Source organism: Chaetura pelagica, unplaced genomic scaffold (assembly GCF_000747805.2).
Source record: "Chaetura pelagica isolate M959 unplaced genomic scaffold, ChaPel_1.0 scaffold141, whole genome shotgun sequence".
Classification (NCBI taxonomy): domain Eukaryota; kingdom Metazoa; phylum Chordata; class Aves; order Apodiformes; family Apodidae; genus Chaetura; species Chaetura pelagica.
The window spans coordinates 1,293,694-1,310,965 of NW_009952059.1; the positions used below are offsets into that span (position 1 = coordinate 1,293,694).

The window sequence follows — 17,272 nt, forward strand, 5'->3', positions numbered from 1 at the left end:
ATGTGGCAGTGGGGGTGGGAGGAAAGTGTGGCAGCAGCCAGAAGCAGGAGGTGGAAGAGTGCAGGTTTGTCTTGACAAGGGAGCTTAGTGATGCAAAATACTTGGCTGCATGTTCCAGCATGCCTGTTCTCTCCAGGCCTCTGCCATCCCAGCTCCAACCCCTGTCCCTGGCTGCAGCACCCTCTGCTTTAACCTTTGCTACTTTGCATGTCTGCTAAGTTGAAATCTGAGCCTGGTGCTTTTTGCAGACATCAAACATGGTGTCCTCCTTGGAGATGGAGCTGTCAAAAATGAAGGCTCAAGCTCATGTATTGGAGCAGGAGAACCACATCCTGCAGCAGGAACTGGAGAAGACAAAGCAGGTATGGTGTCCTGTTGGGTGCCATCAAGGAGTGCTGGCTGTCTCCATGTGCCCTGCTCTCCTGCCTGAGCTGGGAATAGTTAATTTCTTTACAACAGTTGGGGAATGGAAATCCTTTTGAAACAGTCCCCATGTACAATGCACGATTGTTCAAGTAAGGTTGGCTTCACTTAGCATTTTCCAAAAGGTCTTCCATAGCAGTGGATCCACAAAGACAGGCTTTGACAATGAAAGCAAAGAATTAAAGCTCTAATCAAGCAGTTACAGCTTTTCTACTTTGTGCAGACAGGGTGGGGAGGGGAACCTTTTCCTCTGTAACTGGTGATACCCCTATAGCTCCACTTGGACTGGTCTCTTCCAGCAATGTCCTCTTGGAGAGAATTCCTGTTGCTAAACCCATCTGGTGACTTTGACATGACTTCAGAGGATAATTTCCTGGTTATCACCTCTCTAAGCGTGGTTCAATCAGCTGTATAAATATATGCTAATAAACACAGATAATGAAGGCTACAAATGAGTTAGCTCTCCTGATTAGGGCTCCACAAAGTAATTTTCTTTATACTGCAGAGCACTCATTTGATGCACCCAATGCTTAGGGTAGATAATGGTCTTAAAAAGCAAAAGGAGATGAGGCCTATTCAGTAAGGAGTGGATTGTGGCTTGAGTGTAATTAAAGACAGAAGATTGAGTGAGCAAAGACAGCCCAGGAGAAGGCAGAGAGTTAAGATAAAAGCATTGTGTCCAATGGGAAAAGGATCAGAAGTCAGCAGGACAGGATTTTTTCCCCTTTCACAGAAAAGAGGCACAGAAAGACCAACCCTAGAGGAAATCCAGGGGTTCAGAGGGCAATTAGGAATCCCTAACACTGCTGTTGCAGGAAGGATGTCCTGGATCATATGAACAATCCTCCTGTAGTCACTGGTACCAAACTGGAGTGTGCTTCTCTCTTCCACTCCATCTGGAGTGGGATACTGGGCCCAGAGGAGAAGGGAAAGCTTTGTGTGACACTTGGATGGAAAATTCTGAACTGGCACAAGAATGTGACTGTGAGTGGCTTGTTTTCCACAGCTGCCCAGATGTCCTGATCTCTCTGACCTTCAGAACGAAGTGTCCAGCTTAATTACTAAAAATGAAAAGCTGCAGAAAGAAAAAGAAGCCCTGAGGGAGGAATTAAACAGATACATTGATAAGGTAAGAAAGAACTGCAAATCCATCACTACCTACATCCTGTAACAAGCTGGTAAAATTCTAATCTCATTATCTGTATCACCCTAACCTGTAAAACTACTATGGATTTTTTTTTTTCTTACCTTCAAGCCAGATAAAGGCTTAATTGCCACTGCCTTTTTTTTCTAGCTGGCCTTAAAGAGAAAGCTGAAATTCTGGAGCACAGCTTTACTGTAATTTGATTATGTAGAAAATTCCAAACATTGCAAGGAGCAGAGGACTGGATATAAATACTGCAGCAGGACAAGGAAGACAGTGTTCTTGCTCTTTTATTGCAGCTCTAACATGTTGTAGCTCTGAACTGGAGCAGTGTGACTAACATGCAGACTATAAAAAATGATCCTCTTGTGTGGAGATTCGGGCTGGGAGCTGAGGAGGGGTTGTTTTTTTTTCTCTCTCCTGTTTTCTTTGCAGAGCTGTAACTCCCTGTAGCTTAATTCCCAAAGTCAAATTGAGTTAAAGGAAATCCCCAAATGAGTCAGGCTTACTGATGTAATCTTAGCCAAACTAAGCTGCTTAGAGAATGCAATTGCCAGCTTGAAGCAGCAACAGGAGTCCTGGGACAGCCAGACACTGACAACACAACTCACTGTCTCACAAGAAAAGGTGTAACGGTGATTTTTGGTTAGAGCCCTGGATCAAAAGCATTTCCATGTTCCCTTGTAGTGCTTTTTTTCTTTCATGAAAAACGTGCCCCCTTCTACTGTGTACAAAGATGTCGTGCAGCTGAGAATGGCTGCTTTGATGGGCTTTCTAAGTGATGTTCTTGAAGGACAGGAGGAAACTTGTTAAATGCTATGAGGGACTTTTTTTTCCCTGAGAAGAAGCTGTGTTGTTTTGCATCTACAGCCAAATTCCTTTTGTCAATTCATTTATTCCCAAAGCACTGCAGAGGCTCTGCTGGGGCTCATCTCCCACCAGGCAGGAGAGGGGAATGGCTACCTGCTTGGCTGGTTACACTTGGGGTTTCTTGTTGGCCATGGGCTGCCAGGAAGAATAAATAATTCAAGAGAAATCTCTTCCCAGCATATCCCAATCAATACTCAGGGCTGGAAGATGTGTCTCTGACTGCATTATGGTGGCTGTGTTCAAAGTGGATGGCTACCAATCATAGAGTTACAGAATGGTGTGGGTTGGGAGGGACCCTAAAGACCATCTCCTTCCAACCCCCCTGCATGGGCAGGGACACCTCCCACCAGCCCAGGCTGCTCCAAGCCCCATCCAACCTGCCCTTCAACACTGCCAGGGATGGGGCAGCCACAGCTTCCCTGGGCAACCTGGGCCAGGGTCTCACCACCAAAAGTTGGAACAGAAAGCCAGAAAATGACTTAGCACTGTTAAAGGGGGCTGTGTCAGCCTCATAAATTCCTCACTGCTTCCATCAGAGATCCTAAATGTGTGGTCAGTGCTGCATACACATCCCAGCAGACCAAGGTCACGAGAAACCTTGGTCTATCAAATCTCAATTTGTGCTCCTGCTCCTTACAGGTCCAGAATTTAGATGAAACTCTGCAAAACACCAACCTCCAACTGTCCCGAGTAAAATCAGACCAGTGGATGATACAGCAGGAGAATGAAACCCTGAAACAAGAAGTGATGTCTCTGCACAAGCAGCTGCAGAATGCCAATGAAAAGGTGATGGGCTGCAGGGGCTTCCAAGGCAGCTTTGCATGCCAGGGTTTATGGGCAATAGCTGCTGCTCTTCTGGAGCCAAATTGTGTCTTCAGGTTGGCTTGTCCACTAAAAGGCCACAAATTGTGCCACAGGCTTGAGCAAGTAGGCTCTCAGTTCTGCAACTATAAATTTTTTCTTTAAAACAAACGATATAAAACTACTAATTTAAAAAAATCTTACAAGGATTTGGATTTTTAAAAAAGGCTTTTAACCTGTATTGGGTAGTTTTCCATTTTAAAATAGTTAACTGTAATTAATCTTGTCAGATTGTACATAATGTGTAGGTTTGAAACTTATCTTTAAAAAGCTTAAAAGAAGTTTTGAGCCTGAAGATGGGCAAAAATCAGTTTGTTCTTCCCTGAAGGGAATCTTTTTGGGGAAAAAAAAATATTCAAAAATCGGTGGAAAATGTATTAATTTAAACATATCCAAAACTATCAAGTTATTAGGAACTGGGAATTAGGAATAATTGACAGGGAGACCTAATTTTCAGTCAAACTTCATTTTGAAATTATTATATCAGCCTCTTTTAACTGATGAGGAACTGGAATTGAAGGAGGTTGTAGACAGCAGTCTAGGGATTGGAATGATGAATTCAGTTAGCAATTTGGCTTGTTTGCCATGTAATTAAGGAATATTTAATGTCCACATGGAAAAGAGGCTGTTTCAGAATTGTACAACAGGAACTAAATTATGGCTATTACTGAATAAAATATAATGCTGAGTTCTATTATTTGCTTGATGAGGCTGTGAAAAGGAGCACAAATTGCTTTTTAGTGGTGTTGAACCCTGTGCACCCCTGTCAGCCATGCTGCTGCACAGCTATTAGCTGGGATTTTAGCAAAGGGAGGCACTTTGGGTGTGATTATCATGTGAGGTTTCTTAGTGGCAAAGTGTGTAGGGTGGGAGGAAGGGAGGAATCCTGGGACTTTAGAGTCCGAAATGACTGAAAGCCTATTTAAAACCCACCTGAATAGAGAAAATGTCTGCTTCTTTGTTGAAGGCCTAACCCTGCAATTCTGTCTGTCTTAAGAACCGGGTTCTAGAACTGGCTGTGCCTTCCTCAGGGCTGCAGGACCAACACAGGCAGCTGCACTGGGATGAACTGGACCAGCTGACCAAACAGGAGCAGGAGCTGCTCAGGCAGGAGAATGAGAGGCTGCAGAGGGAAGTCCAGAGCACTAAAACAGACCTGACTCACTCCAGAGAGAAGGTAACCTGAGCAAGCTGACAGATCAGAGATGGTCCCTGCGTGCTAGGCAGAGCTGAATGACTCTTCTTTAGCAGTGGGTAATGCAGGAGAGGAATGTTGCCCATTAGTTTGGAACAGAAACATTTGCAGAAGGCCTGCATGATGGAATAGTTTTCCTTTCTATCTCCACTGTGCATACAGACAGCATCTTATCATCTTTCAAACAGCTCTGTTTTTACAAGAAAACCCTGATAACTCTTGAAAACCCTGATAATTCTGGTCTGGTTTTCAGATAATGTTATTTTAATTTTTTCTTTCATAAAAACCTCCTCATATTCTGGGCATTCTTCATGTCCAGTTTCTTGGCTCACGGTGTTTAGGCAGATGATGGGGAGGAAGAATGGAATGACCTTTTGTTGCTCAAAGCTAAAATCTGCTGGGAGTCCAAAATCAGTTGGTACTGGGAATTTTAGATGAAGCAGATGCAGTTTGATTTTTTTGAATGGTCTGGAATGTCTTTCCACATTTGTTCATCTCTGGTCTCTTTAGATCCGACAGCTGGAATCTACCATCCTTTCCCTAAAGCACCAAAAGCATCAGAGCCAGTCAGGTATCATCAAACCCATAAAGCAAGAGAAATTAAGCTTGAATAGTGTGTGTGAACAGCTTCAGAAGGAGTTGTCATCTGCAAACAGGAAGGTTAGTTTTAGACAGGAAACACGTGCCTCACTGCAGGACTTGGCATCTCTAAGAGCTCATGTGGGAAGCTGGGATTTATTTATTTTTTAGTTTACCCGGAGCTTTGTGCTCTTTGTCTTTTATCAACCCCTGTCCCAAGGAGCTGCCTGTTTTCTGTACCTCTGCTGGGCGTGCAGGGTGGAAGTGTCTGCCAATGTGCTGCAGGACTGAGAGTCAATACAGAGAGTTCAGGGGTAAAACAGGGAACCACAACCAAAGCACAGCCTGCCCCAGTGCTCCCCAGTGCATAGCACTGCCAGCATTCCCACTTGTAGATGAAAAATCAGCTGCCTTGCCTGTTCTTTGAAACCTGTCAGAGATGCTGTGTAACATTGTCACCGACATCACTTTCAGCAAAGCCTTACACTTGTCCAAATATTTGTCTTTTCATTTTGACTTGTCTTGATGTGCAATGACTCACGACTTGCCTGTTGAAAAAAAAAAGACAACAAAACAGATAAAATAAGGAAGTGCTGTCTTTCTAAGGAACTTTCTTGTCTTTAATAGATCAGTCAGATGAATTCTCTTGAACGTGAACTGGAAACGAGCTCAGAAAATGAAGGGCTAAGAAAAAAGCAAGTCAAACTGGATGATCAGTTAATGGAGGTACTTGTCAATTAGTGGTGACTGTGCTGAATAGTGTGGGGCTTAGTCACTGTCTCACTGAACCTGGGAATTTAAAAGCAATTCTGTGTGTAGGAACAGACAAAAGTAACTGAAACTAGAAGAATGAATCTCCCCTAATGCCTAATCTCACCTTTCATGATCAAGATGTTAGTGTGACAAACATGCTTCTCTGAGGAATGTTGTGGCTCATCACAGCATAAAAAGATGTATAAGATACAAAATCAAATACCAGAGGGATTTGTTTCTGTGCTCGAGGCAAGGCTAACACTTTCCTCTTTCTTCCTAAAACATCTAACCTCAAGCTTCCTAACTAATATTTGTGTAATGCTGCTCCTAATATAGAAACCTGTTCTTATTTACTAGGGGAATGGTTTTTTTCTGAATTTAAGCCTTGGTATCTTACCTAGCTAATGATAGAATAACAATTTACACAACTTGCTGTTCAGCTAAAGGCATGAGTGAAAACTTCAGCAGAGGTTCTTCCCAAGCCTGCTGTAAATGTGGATGTTTGTTCAGTACTGCTGGAGATGGGTCATGCTGGATGTTATGGAAACTGCTTAATTCTTAAGTGTCCTTGCTTAGAGGAACAGGCAAGCTTAACTGTTACCTTAGCATGTCCCTTTAGGTCACCCCTGAGTTGTCTCTCAGCTGTCTTGCCTAAACTTGATGTTCTGAATTTGAGTTTAAAATTGAATATAATTTTTAAAACCCAAGAATTATTTTTTTTTTACTTGTTTGACAAATCAAAGCATCTTCTAGATGATGTTCTTACAACACTTCATTAATAGACTTCATGGTTCTCATCAAGTAAGCTAATGGGAAACATGCTGAATGTACTGTGTAATCAGCAGTAAAACTGTAAAAACTTGATTAGAAAAGATGAGATTTTGACAAGTGACTGCAAGCCTGTTCCTATGCCCTGCACTTTTGTTTATGTAGTCTTAATTAAGCTTAGGGAAAACCCCAAACAGTGTTAAACCCTGTAGCATGAACACCAAGCACGGAATTGTGTTTTCTCCTAAAAATGTGTATTTCAAACATGCAGGACTTGTGTTACTCCTGATCTCATTTTCCCAGCAGGTGTGTATAATATGCACTTAGAGCTTTATGACCTCTAACTTTCTCTCTTGTGCCTGTTCTCCTTGTGCCCATGGCTAACCTGTCTAGAACTCAGTGGTTGGAACTAGCAGAGAAGGGTGCAGTTCTCTTTCTGAAATAGTGTGTGAAGGTAGAGCAATCCTTTTCAATCTACTACCATAGCATGGAGAAAACATGTCTTGCTTTTATGGATGTATATATATATTTTTTTAATTCCACGCATCTTTTAAGCAAAGAAGTCACTTTTCATTTTCATGTAAAGGTTTTATTTTGGCAGCTGAACTGGTTTTGGGGTTAGTGTACCCTGCAGTTTGATGCTGCAGGCCAAGAGGTTGCAGACTTGTCAGGCACTGCCCTGAAGAGGGAGAGAAAAGAACCAATTCCATTCAAAAAGAATTCAAGTGATTTTAAGAAAATGAAAAGTGGCTCAACCCTTCTAACCCATTGGCTGTGAGGCTTAAAGGTGTTTTCATATTTACCTCTGCTGCTTGCATGCTTTTTTTCACCAGACTGCCAAATGCTTCCTTCATGTTAACTGATATGTTACCACACTCAGTGTCTTCCTAAATGCTTTAGCAAACTCATTATTGTTCCACTCTCTGCCACAAATGAATACAGCAAAGCTATATGGTTTTCATTAGTCTCACAACTGGTATTTTTAAGATGCAGTTAACGTTAATTGGCTGTTTCTTCAGCTCTTTCATTAGCTACTTGTGCTTCACCACATTACAGAACACCCTAAAATTCCATCAAAAGCTCATTATTTTTACTGTTTATATTGTCAGTAAGAGAATAGCTCCTTTATGGGCAAGTTGATTCAAGAGAACTTCCTGATAGCTTAAAGAAATACTAATAAATTTATTTGTAAATAGTTACAAGCTGATTTTTCTATTTCCCTGGGCTAGCAGAGATGTAGAGGTGCTAACATGGCCAGAAGAACTGCACCAGTATGAACAATGCTTACAGTTGTTTCCATTCTAGATGAACTCAATCATAAGTGAAATATGATCACAAATTGGGGCCTTAATCCTGCCACTTGTGACAGGAGCATTGAAAGGACTGACAATCTTATGTGCCTTTTCCTCAGAGCAGTGGTTTTGAGATAACAGGTGGGAGTTTTACAATGAGGTCAGCTGAATTTTATGGGAAGAAAGTATTACCCTTATGCAAATTCAAGTTGTAAATCAGCTTCTCTGAAACATCAGGGGTTTTAGTGTCCAGTTCTGGTCTTTTTTTAGTATTATTGCCCATTAGAACTGTGAGCTAGTCTGACCTGGATTTTCTTTTAGTCCAGAAAAATGCTGAATAGTCACATGAACTAGTCTGAACTCTTCATATTGTCCAAAAGTTCATCTAATGTTGGACCCATTTATCTAACCTAGGCTCTTAACATAGACTTGCTGATGCATTTGGTAATGTTTTTAATGTGAAAGCAAGACTTAAATTTGGAAATAAAGTATGCTAGATTACTACATGCATCCACATCTCAAAGTGCACTTCTTGTGCAGCACATGCCCTCAGGTCTCCAGCCTCACTACAGAACTCTGTGGCACAACTCAAATTGACAGTTATAAAATGTGCTAACATTCCTATAGTTAGCAGTGAAGATGAGGAAACATACATAGGATTCTGAATACTAAATTCTGGATGCAATACTGCAGCTGGCATCAAATTATTAAAGTCATCATACATGACACTGCTTTGCTTTGGGGAGTGTTATCTCCCCATCCTAGATTACAGACTAGAAATAATCAGCACTGGTGGGCAGCCTCAGCCTGCTTCATGCTAGTGCTTTTATTTGGAAGTGGGTACTATTTTTAGAAGAGCTGTGGAGATCAAGGTTAAGATTTAAAAAGCCTGTTAAGTTCATCACAGGCCCATTTAACTTCGATAGGATTTAATCAGAAACTCAGTTAATTTAAAATTCAGGTCTGATCTTGTAAATCATAAAATCCCAAACTGGTTTGGGTTGGAAAGACCTTAAAGATCAACTAGTCCCACCCCTCTGCATGGGCAGGGACACCTCCCACCAGCCCAGGTTGCTCCAAGCCCCATCCAACCTGCCCTTCAACACTGCCAGGGATGGGGCAGCCACAGCTTCCCTGGGCAACCTGGGCCAGGCTCTCACCACCCTCACACTAAATAATTTCCTCCCAATGTCTAACCTAAATCTCCCTTCTTTCAGCTTTAAACCATCCCCCCTCATCCCATCCCTCCCTGCCCTTGTCCCAAGCCCCTCCCCAGCTTTCCTGGAGCCCCTTCAGGCACTGGAAGCTGCTCTAAGGTCTCCCTGGAGCCTTCTCTTCTCCAGGCTGAACACCCCAACTCTCCCAGCCTGTCTCCAGAGGAGAGCTGCTCCAGCCCTTGGATCATCTCTGTGGCCCTTCTCTGGACACACTGCAAGAGGTTCATGTCCTTCCTGTGCTGGGGCTCCAGCCTTAAGGCTCATATTTCTTTAGAGTTCAGAACTGCACATAAAGATGCATTTTTTTCCTTAGAAAGAGAAAAGTTGTCTATTTAGTTTCTGTTAGTGAGTTCAGGCTTGTTTCTCTAGCCTACAAGAGATTGTTCAAGACCAACCTGATGTCTAGGGCATCACTAAGAGGTGTTGTATGCCCAGCAGTGCTGCCTTCTCCTGATGGCTGTTTTACTTCACTCCTCAGATGCTCCACTCAAGCAGCAGTGTGATGCTTAGTCAATCCCTGCACTCCCGGGAGCTCCAGCAGCAAGGCTGTGCTGTGGTGCCCAAGGAACAGTTCCTGCAGCTCCAACACCAGCTGTTACAAGCAGAGAGGAGGAGTCAACGTCTTCAGGAAGAACTTGAAAGCCGACCCTCTGAAACAAACATGCAGCAGGTAAAGCCCCCATTACTCTGCAGGTTACAGCTTTAAAAGGGTATCTGGTTAGTTTTCTGTTCTTTCCAATTCTGATGAGATCCATTCTCTGTTTATGCCAGTTCAAAATTTAAAATGAATCCAGTTCAAAAATTAAAATGAATTCTACCAAAGATATGTACAAAACATACCTTTGTTATTTAGCATGTGGAGCTTGAGCCATAGCTGAATTCTAAAGTCCTCTAATCTTCTTGAAGTAAAACCCACTCATATCCACATTCAACTGGCTTTTCTCCTTCTGATCCATGTGCAGCAAGTTTTCATAGGTTTGGGGTTTTTTTTCTTTACCTGATGTCCATGTCTGGAACCATTGTTTTAAAAAACACACACACTACACCATGTATTGCACAAGCAGGTACCCATCACCACACATGACTGGTTTGGGTTGGTGCTGTCTTGTGAAGTTCTGTCAGCTGCAACAGAGCAGAATGCAACCAAATTAATCCTTTTTATAAGACTAGTCTCTCAATTATTTGGCCATCAGACATTGTTTGGGGAACTCTGTTGCCATTAAATAGAAACTTCAAGGTTGGCAGGAGGGAAACCAACCTATTTGCAAGGAAGATGACATCCACCCCACATGGCTGAGCCACATTTAGTGGTTTTTTTGCTTTTTAACATGTAAAACTCTATAATAGGCAATAGGTAGAAAAGTTTTGCATCTCCCATATAAAAATGAAGCTTGGGGGGTAGACTTGCTAAATGGCTTTCCTTCACAAAGTAACCAAACCTCTAAAGCTTTGGCTCAAGTCATAGGTCTGAAAATAATGTTACAACTTTATCTTGTAAGAAAAGAGAAAGCTCTAAATAACTTCAGTTAAAGATTCCTGAGTGTTCGTGTTTTTAGAAAACAAACAAATAACAAAAAAAAACTTTACATTTTCAACTCAGGTTGCATTTGCACTTAAAAAAATTAAAAAGACCAAGACTTTAAAGCTCAAAAATCTCTGAACATGTAAACAGGGTATTCTGGATAAAAGACATGATGCAAAGAGAGTATATGTAGTAACAGTTGCTTAAGCTTCCAAGACTTGGAGGAAGAACTCTGCTCTAAGAAAAGCATGAAATCTATCAGTTCCCCCACCTTTTAAAGAAGTAAAACCAATGGGAAGGTTCTCTCCCTCTCAGCTGAGTCCTGGTGGGGAGTGCATCACCACATGCTGATGTTCTTGGTCACATACAGCAGAAAGTGGAGCATGCAGTTGAGTTTTGGCATCAATAAAAGCCACATTGCAGCAGCCCCTTCTGAACGTGCTGTGTGTGTTGCTTTGGGAGTCATGACTTCAGTGTTGCCTTTGAAAGCCTGAGAAACAATTTGCAAAGTGGTCACATCCTGGAACTCTGTAGTTCTACAGATAAATCACTTCTATGTTTCCTGTAAAAGCTTTTATTCTGGAAGGCTTCATGAATTTTAAAATACTTTGAGAGACTTTGCAAGTATTTTCTGTCAAAGCACTAATGCACTTAATCCTTTTATGGGTTTTTTTCTACTGTGGCTGTTGGGCTTGATTTTTGGTGTTTTGTTTTTTATTTTTGCTTAAAGTGAATGGATATTCTGGTTTATAACATCTCCTACAGATTTTTTTTCATGGGCTTTACTAGATAACTTCCTAAAACCATTATTTAACACCTGCATTCTGCAACTATAAACAAGGCCAAATTCGTTGTAGTTTTTCAACTTTACTTTTTTTTGTAAGCACATTTTGCTTTAATTCTCAGTGTTGATTTTTCTTCATCCTCCTGATTTCCAGGGTTAACACTTAGTTGAGCTTATGTCCATTTTAATGTCCCCCTTTAGCATCTTGAAAAATTGCTTCCTAATCCCTCTCCATCATCTTTTCACCAGTGAGTACAACGTCAGGTTATCTCCATGCTTTCTGTGTGCATTTAATCACCTAGTTTTGCTGCTGCTGCTTTGCACTTTGCAGCCTTCTTAGATCCTGAGTCCTTCTGTGTAATAAAGTATCCAAAGCTGTTCCCCTTCTTTTTGGAATTATTTTATGCTCCTCATGCTTTGCAGTTTCCATTGTTTTTTTTATTATGGCTCTGGTGGTTTGTGTTCTCATTCATTTTACAGTCAGTCTTGAGCTATTGTCCTCCAAAAGCTACTGGCATATGTTCAAATTTCATGCAATTAAAACTCCTTGAGCCTTTTCTGCTGTGTTAACCTGTCTGGACTCTCCTGAATTCCTAATGATTGTTTCTGTTGTGTCGAGTGCTGTGACTTCTACCTGCTGCACAGTAGCAATTGCTGCTCTCATGTTCCTTGCTCAATAACCAGATATGGGAGCCTGTTCATGACAAAATATTTTCCTAAGGTTTCTTAGAACCTTTCCTAACCAATATTTTTGTTCAGAGTACTTGGAGTGACTCAATTTACCCTTTCTTCATTCAGCTCTTCATTTAAAAATTCAAATGACCTCTGACCAGCAACTTGTTCACCTGTCTCAGGAAAAGACTGACAACTAGGTTTAAAAGAGAAATGCAGAGAAGCACTTTCAAAGATAAGCACTTAAATATCACTGAAGGGACCTTAAAGATCCCAGCTTGTGCAGGGGGTTGGATCTAGATGATCTTTAAGGTCCCTTCCAACCCAAACCAGTCTGGGATTCTGTGATCATCTAGATGCAAGCCTCCTGCATGGGCAGGGACACCTCCCACCAGCCCAGGCTGCTCCAAGCCCCATCCAACCTGCCCTTCAACACTGCCAGGGATGGGGCAGCCACAGCTTCTCTGGGCAACCTGGGCCAGGGTCCCACCACCCTCATACTGAAGATTTTCCTCCTAACATCCAGTCTAAATTTCCCCTCTTCAAGTTTTAATCCATTCCCCCTCATCCTCTCAGTCACAGCCTTTCAAAAATCTCTTTGCACCCCTCCAAAAACCACGGGTGAACCATCTGAAGGGTCCTCCCCCCTAGAAAGTGCACCCTGAGCATCTCCCCAATCCCGTGCGTGCGGCGCTAACACCAGCGCTCAGCGAACACACCGTGACGCCCTGCATGTTTTCTTTTGAGTGTGGTTTTTTTATTATTATTATTATTTTCCCTGTCTTGCCTTGCTTGCTTCGCTTGGATGGGTGGTTTGCTGTAAATATTTCAAAGAAAAAAATCTGGATATCAGGGTGAAGTTTCCCACTTCCCTTCTTTCTCTAGGCCTTGCTACCGGAGCAGCGAGCAGTGCATGCAGATTCCTACCGGAGGATCGGGCACCTCTGACAGCTTGGCTGCTTATGATCTCATTCCTTACCATGACAAAACACACACAAACACACAAACTGGCATAAGCTGAGAAACTTGAGGATCAAAATTATTTTCTGCTATATCTTTAAAAAAAAACAACAACAAACAACCCAACAAAACAGGTCTCCACAGTGTTATTTATTTTGTCTAGAAGCTATTTTGTGAAAGTTCATAAACTGTCTTTATTTTTAACTGGTTACAAACACTTTTTATTTATGTTATTTAAAAATGTGGAGCTGTTCAGTGTGGAAAGAGACTATTATTTTTTTTTTCCTCAAATGGTACTAATTTTATATGAGATTTGAAGAAAATCTGGAGTATTTATACTGCATTTTTTGTACAAGGTGTATAAACTTTTTACCAGGGAAAGGTGACATTTTTTTTGATGTAAATGAAAAATAAAATGTTTTTTTTAAACATCACGTCTCTTGTCTTGATAGTATCAATAGCTTCAGCTTCCTGAAGAAGAATTAACAGATTTTTAGGTGAAATATTTGCCTTTGATACTGAGGATTGTCATATGGGAAGGATTTGTAATAGGAGATGGATTTAGGTACAGATACTCAGCTTCTCTTTACCTGCACATGTAAGAAAAGAATTTGCAGGGTACATGGGTATGTTCTGCTGCTGTGGCCAGAAAAGAAAAAAGCCAGGAAAAGAAAAAGTGCCAGAAAAAGGAAAATTATTCACACACATGTTTCTTGGATAACATTCTTTAGTGAAGCCAGGAAAAGAAAAAAAGTGCCAGAAAAGGGAAAATTATTCATACACATGTTTCTTGGATAACATTCTTTAGTGATTTTCTTTTCTCTCAAATGACTAGATTAAACTAGATTTTTTTAATACCTCAAGAGGTCAGCAAAACAACTCTTTAAGGCCTATGGTGTTCTAGTTGGGAGTCATAAACCATTTCTGCTCTTTGCTTTCAAAGGTCTTTTTGCTCCTGTCTTTGCATCTTTCTAGCTGGCTTTGCCCATTAATCATGGTTAATCATGAAGTTAGAACATTCTCAAATCAACTTTAAGCCAAAAAACAGGGACCACAGGTATTGAGGCCACTATAATTCTTAGGTTTCCACTGAACTACTCACTCAAGGCTCCTGCAACCACTATGAAGTGTAATAGCCAGCCATGGTTTGAATTCCAATCAAATTACAAAAAGATGCTAAAGGTAACTTTGCTGGAAAGTCCCCTGCAAGTTCTGCTCAGTGGTACTTTTTTAATCCAGTCCAGCAACAATGCAAAACTTCTTTTTATGTATGTAGCTTTTATCCATTCTTTTCACAAGCTAAATGATCATCTGACCCCACACATAGACTTGAGGGGTTTCTGGACTTCAGTCCATCCCCTCAGGAGATCTTGCTACAGTAGTTTAGATGAGCAGCTACCTACCTGAAACACCTCCCTCAGTTTCCCATTTATCCTCTCTCACATATGTGAAGGTACTTTGGTTTTGAAGGTATTTTGTTCTGGGCAGCAGGTTAGTGCTTTCTCAAAATTAATCTCTTCCAGTGACTTCCTGGAATTAAAGTAACAAGCTACTATTAACATAAAGAGCCCCTTTCCCTGCAGCCAGTGTCTACAGTTCCCAAACCCAAACAAGCTTTCTTGTAGTTCCTGGTGTTTCTAATTTATTTGGGAAAATGTCACTTAGCTGTTGGTGTAACAGGCACTCTCATCATACTGAGTTGCTGTACTTTGGTTGGACTGTTACCTGACTGAAGAAAAAGAGCAAAAGCATTTTAGACTTACTATTTGGAAACTTAACAGTTATCAGCAATTAATCTTAAAAAAAAAAGTTTGGAATAATGGCATCCTGCTGGTTTAGCATATTTTAGGATATTACTCCATTTCAAGGGGTCTGTGGTGTGGGAGAGTTTACTGTTAAACTAACATGCCCTTATGGCTTCACCTTGATTTTTCTACTGAAATTAAGAATTTGGTGTTTTGAAACTGAAGCTGAAATATGGCAGCACGTAAGAACAAGAAAAGGAAACTATCCAGATCTGTCACAGTGAAGACAGAACATAGAATTTTATATCAATTTTTTTCTTAAATCTGGTAATCTCAAGTGTAGCTTAGACTTGGAAAACTAGTTCAAGTGCTGTGAGTGTCCTTGAAGTGTTGCCATAACATGGTTTGTTAATTCAGCAGACTCTTCACAACAGACTCACATGTGGAGTGCCAGCAGTTTTCTTAAGCATAAACTGCACGCGGGCAGGGAAAGAAAAGGAGGGCAGACTGGTGAATGGGAACTGGTTTTTGTGAACTGATTCTCATATAAATGTTGCTTTCCAGGCGGGTCATGAGCAGCTTCTAAAAATGATGGAAGAACGCATGGTGGATGTTGAACAGAAGCTAAGGCTTGTGAAGAGGCTTCTCCAGGATAAAGTAAATCAGCTGAAAGAACAAGTAAGCATTCTTAGTCTCCTTCTTAAATCATCCCTGTGACTTCCATAAATGAGTGAGCAAAAGCTGCCAACCCATTCTTGCTTAGGATAAAGGTGCTTTCCTTTTTATTTCAATACTTCTGAGCTAAAGTGCAGCACATCTACCCAAAATTTCCTAAATCTCCCAACTGGGGACTGAATCCACTGCTCATTAGTTTCCTAAAAGCTATGTTCATTTTGGAATGCTGATGCACTTCAAGTCAGGAAACAAACATCACATTCCAGCCAAGGATCTTAACTGGGAAAGCTGCTTAGAAAAGGAGGAAAAAGAATTTCCTGAAGAGTATAGACAGGATTACTGTATTGATTCTTCCATGCTCCCTGCCCCAACACACCCTTTGCTTGATGTGGTTTTGGGGTTTTTGTTCTTTCCCTGGTCTGCCTTCTTCAAAGGTCCTCAACAGTAGGAAAATATGGGGTTTGGACACTTGGGCACAATGTGTTAACAGCTGTTTTCTGCTGAGGTACAGTCTCCTCTCTCACATTAAGGAAGCCAAAGCAAAGGGCTGTTCCCAAAAGCATGTAGATAAGTGCTAGGCTGCTCTTCCCAATTTTATAAGAGGACTTGATGGTCCAAACCTTGGAGGAAGTATCTCTGTGGGATCACTGGGTGCTGGTGGATCCTCTTGTGAACCAGACTTACCCTTAGAGAACAGATGCCATGAAGCAGTACTCATTGGACAAGACTGGGTAGCAGCACTGCCACCTGCCTGATCCCCTTTCAAAGTCTTTCTGGTTTCAAAATACTCATAGTATCTAAAAAGATTCCACAAACATGTAGGTTTTAACAAAGGAAAATAAGATGAATGACTGTGTTGCCTTCCTTTGATATTCAATTTACAATAAATACATTCCCCTGCTTTCCCAGCACTGTTCTTGCTTTTAATTATTTTTTTCTTTTAGTTTTGCTTTAAATTTGCTGAGTAATGTTGTTCTATTCACAATTCAGCTTACCAAGAACACTAAAGCAGATGCAATGGTCAAGGACCTCTATGTTGAGAATGCACAGCTGCTGAAGGCTTTGGAGATGACAGAACAGCGGCAGAAAACTGCTGAAAGGAAAAACTATTTACTGGAAGAAAAAATTGCCAACCTCAATAGAATAGTAAAGAACCTGGCAGCCCCAGTGTTTAATTCAGCATCTGAGATAAGGTCATAGCAGAAAGCCATTGTGTCTGCCACAGCCCCCTGCACTTTACTGAAATGGTAATATTTCAGCTTTTCACTGTGTTGCCTTTTTGTATTGATGAATTTTAGTGAACAGATGCCTCCAAGGAGAGGACAGAGCTGAATCCCAAACCTGGACACTGCCAAAAGAGAACTTTTTGGGTATTCCCAAGCTATTCTTCTGCTGAATTTTGCATAAAAGTGATCTTCACTGTGTAACAACAACCATGTTTTTCTAGGTTAACTTATTTTGATACTTCGAGTTTAATTTATAAATTCTGAATTTACTGAATCAATGATTCCTCCTATTTAGATTGAAGCCAAGGTCTAATGCAAACTTGTTACTGAATTCAAAACTTTAAGTATTTAGGGCTTTCTAGAATACTTCATGGTCCAAACAGAGTGGTATTGACAGGTCAGTCTTTAGCACTGGCAGTAGAATTGCTTACTGAAAGCAAGACTTTCCAGACTCATTCTGGTTCCTCTAAAGCAATATGCTCCACCTGATGCTTTAGGCTTCTGGGTTATTCTTCATGGCTGTTTCTCTGCAGAGCTCAGAAAGAAAAATTTTAAAAGAGCTTTCTTAAAAAATATGTGAATAGGC

At 41.1% G+C, this 17,272-nt stretch overlaps 1 protein-coding gene across 1 annotated transcript in view; it reads left to right on the plus strand.

Annotated features, from left to right (window-relative positions):
- The window catches only part of NIN (ninein (GSK3B interacting protein)), a 57,042-nt gene extending 40,382 nt beyond the window's left edge, over positions 1–16,660 (plus strand). Inside the window, exons 20-29 of the mRNA XM_010004068.1 lie at positions 249–362; positions 1,430–1,553; positions 2,088–2,194; positions 3,077–3,223; positions 4,296–4,475; positions 5,004–5,153; positions 5,700–5,798; positions 9,581–9,772; positions 15,350–15,463; positions 16,451–16,660. Coding sequence (XP_010002370.1) covers positions 249–362; positions 1,430–1,553; positions 2,088–2,194; positions 3,077–3,223; positions 4,296–4,475; positions 5,004–5,153; positions 5,700–5,798; positions 9,581–9,772; positions 15,350–15,463; positions 16,451–16,660 — 1,437 coding nt within the window. The remainder of the gene's footprint in view (positions 1–248; positions 363–1,429; positions 1,554–2,087; positions 2,195–3,076; positions 3,224–4,295; positions 4,476–5,003; positions 5,154–5,699; positions 5,799–9,580; positions 9,773–15,349; positions 15,464–16,450) is intronic.
- The last annotated feature ends 612 nt before the right edge of the window (positions 16,661–17,272 follow it).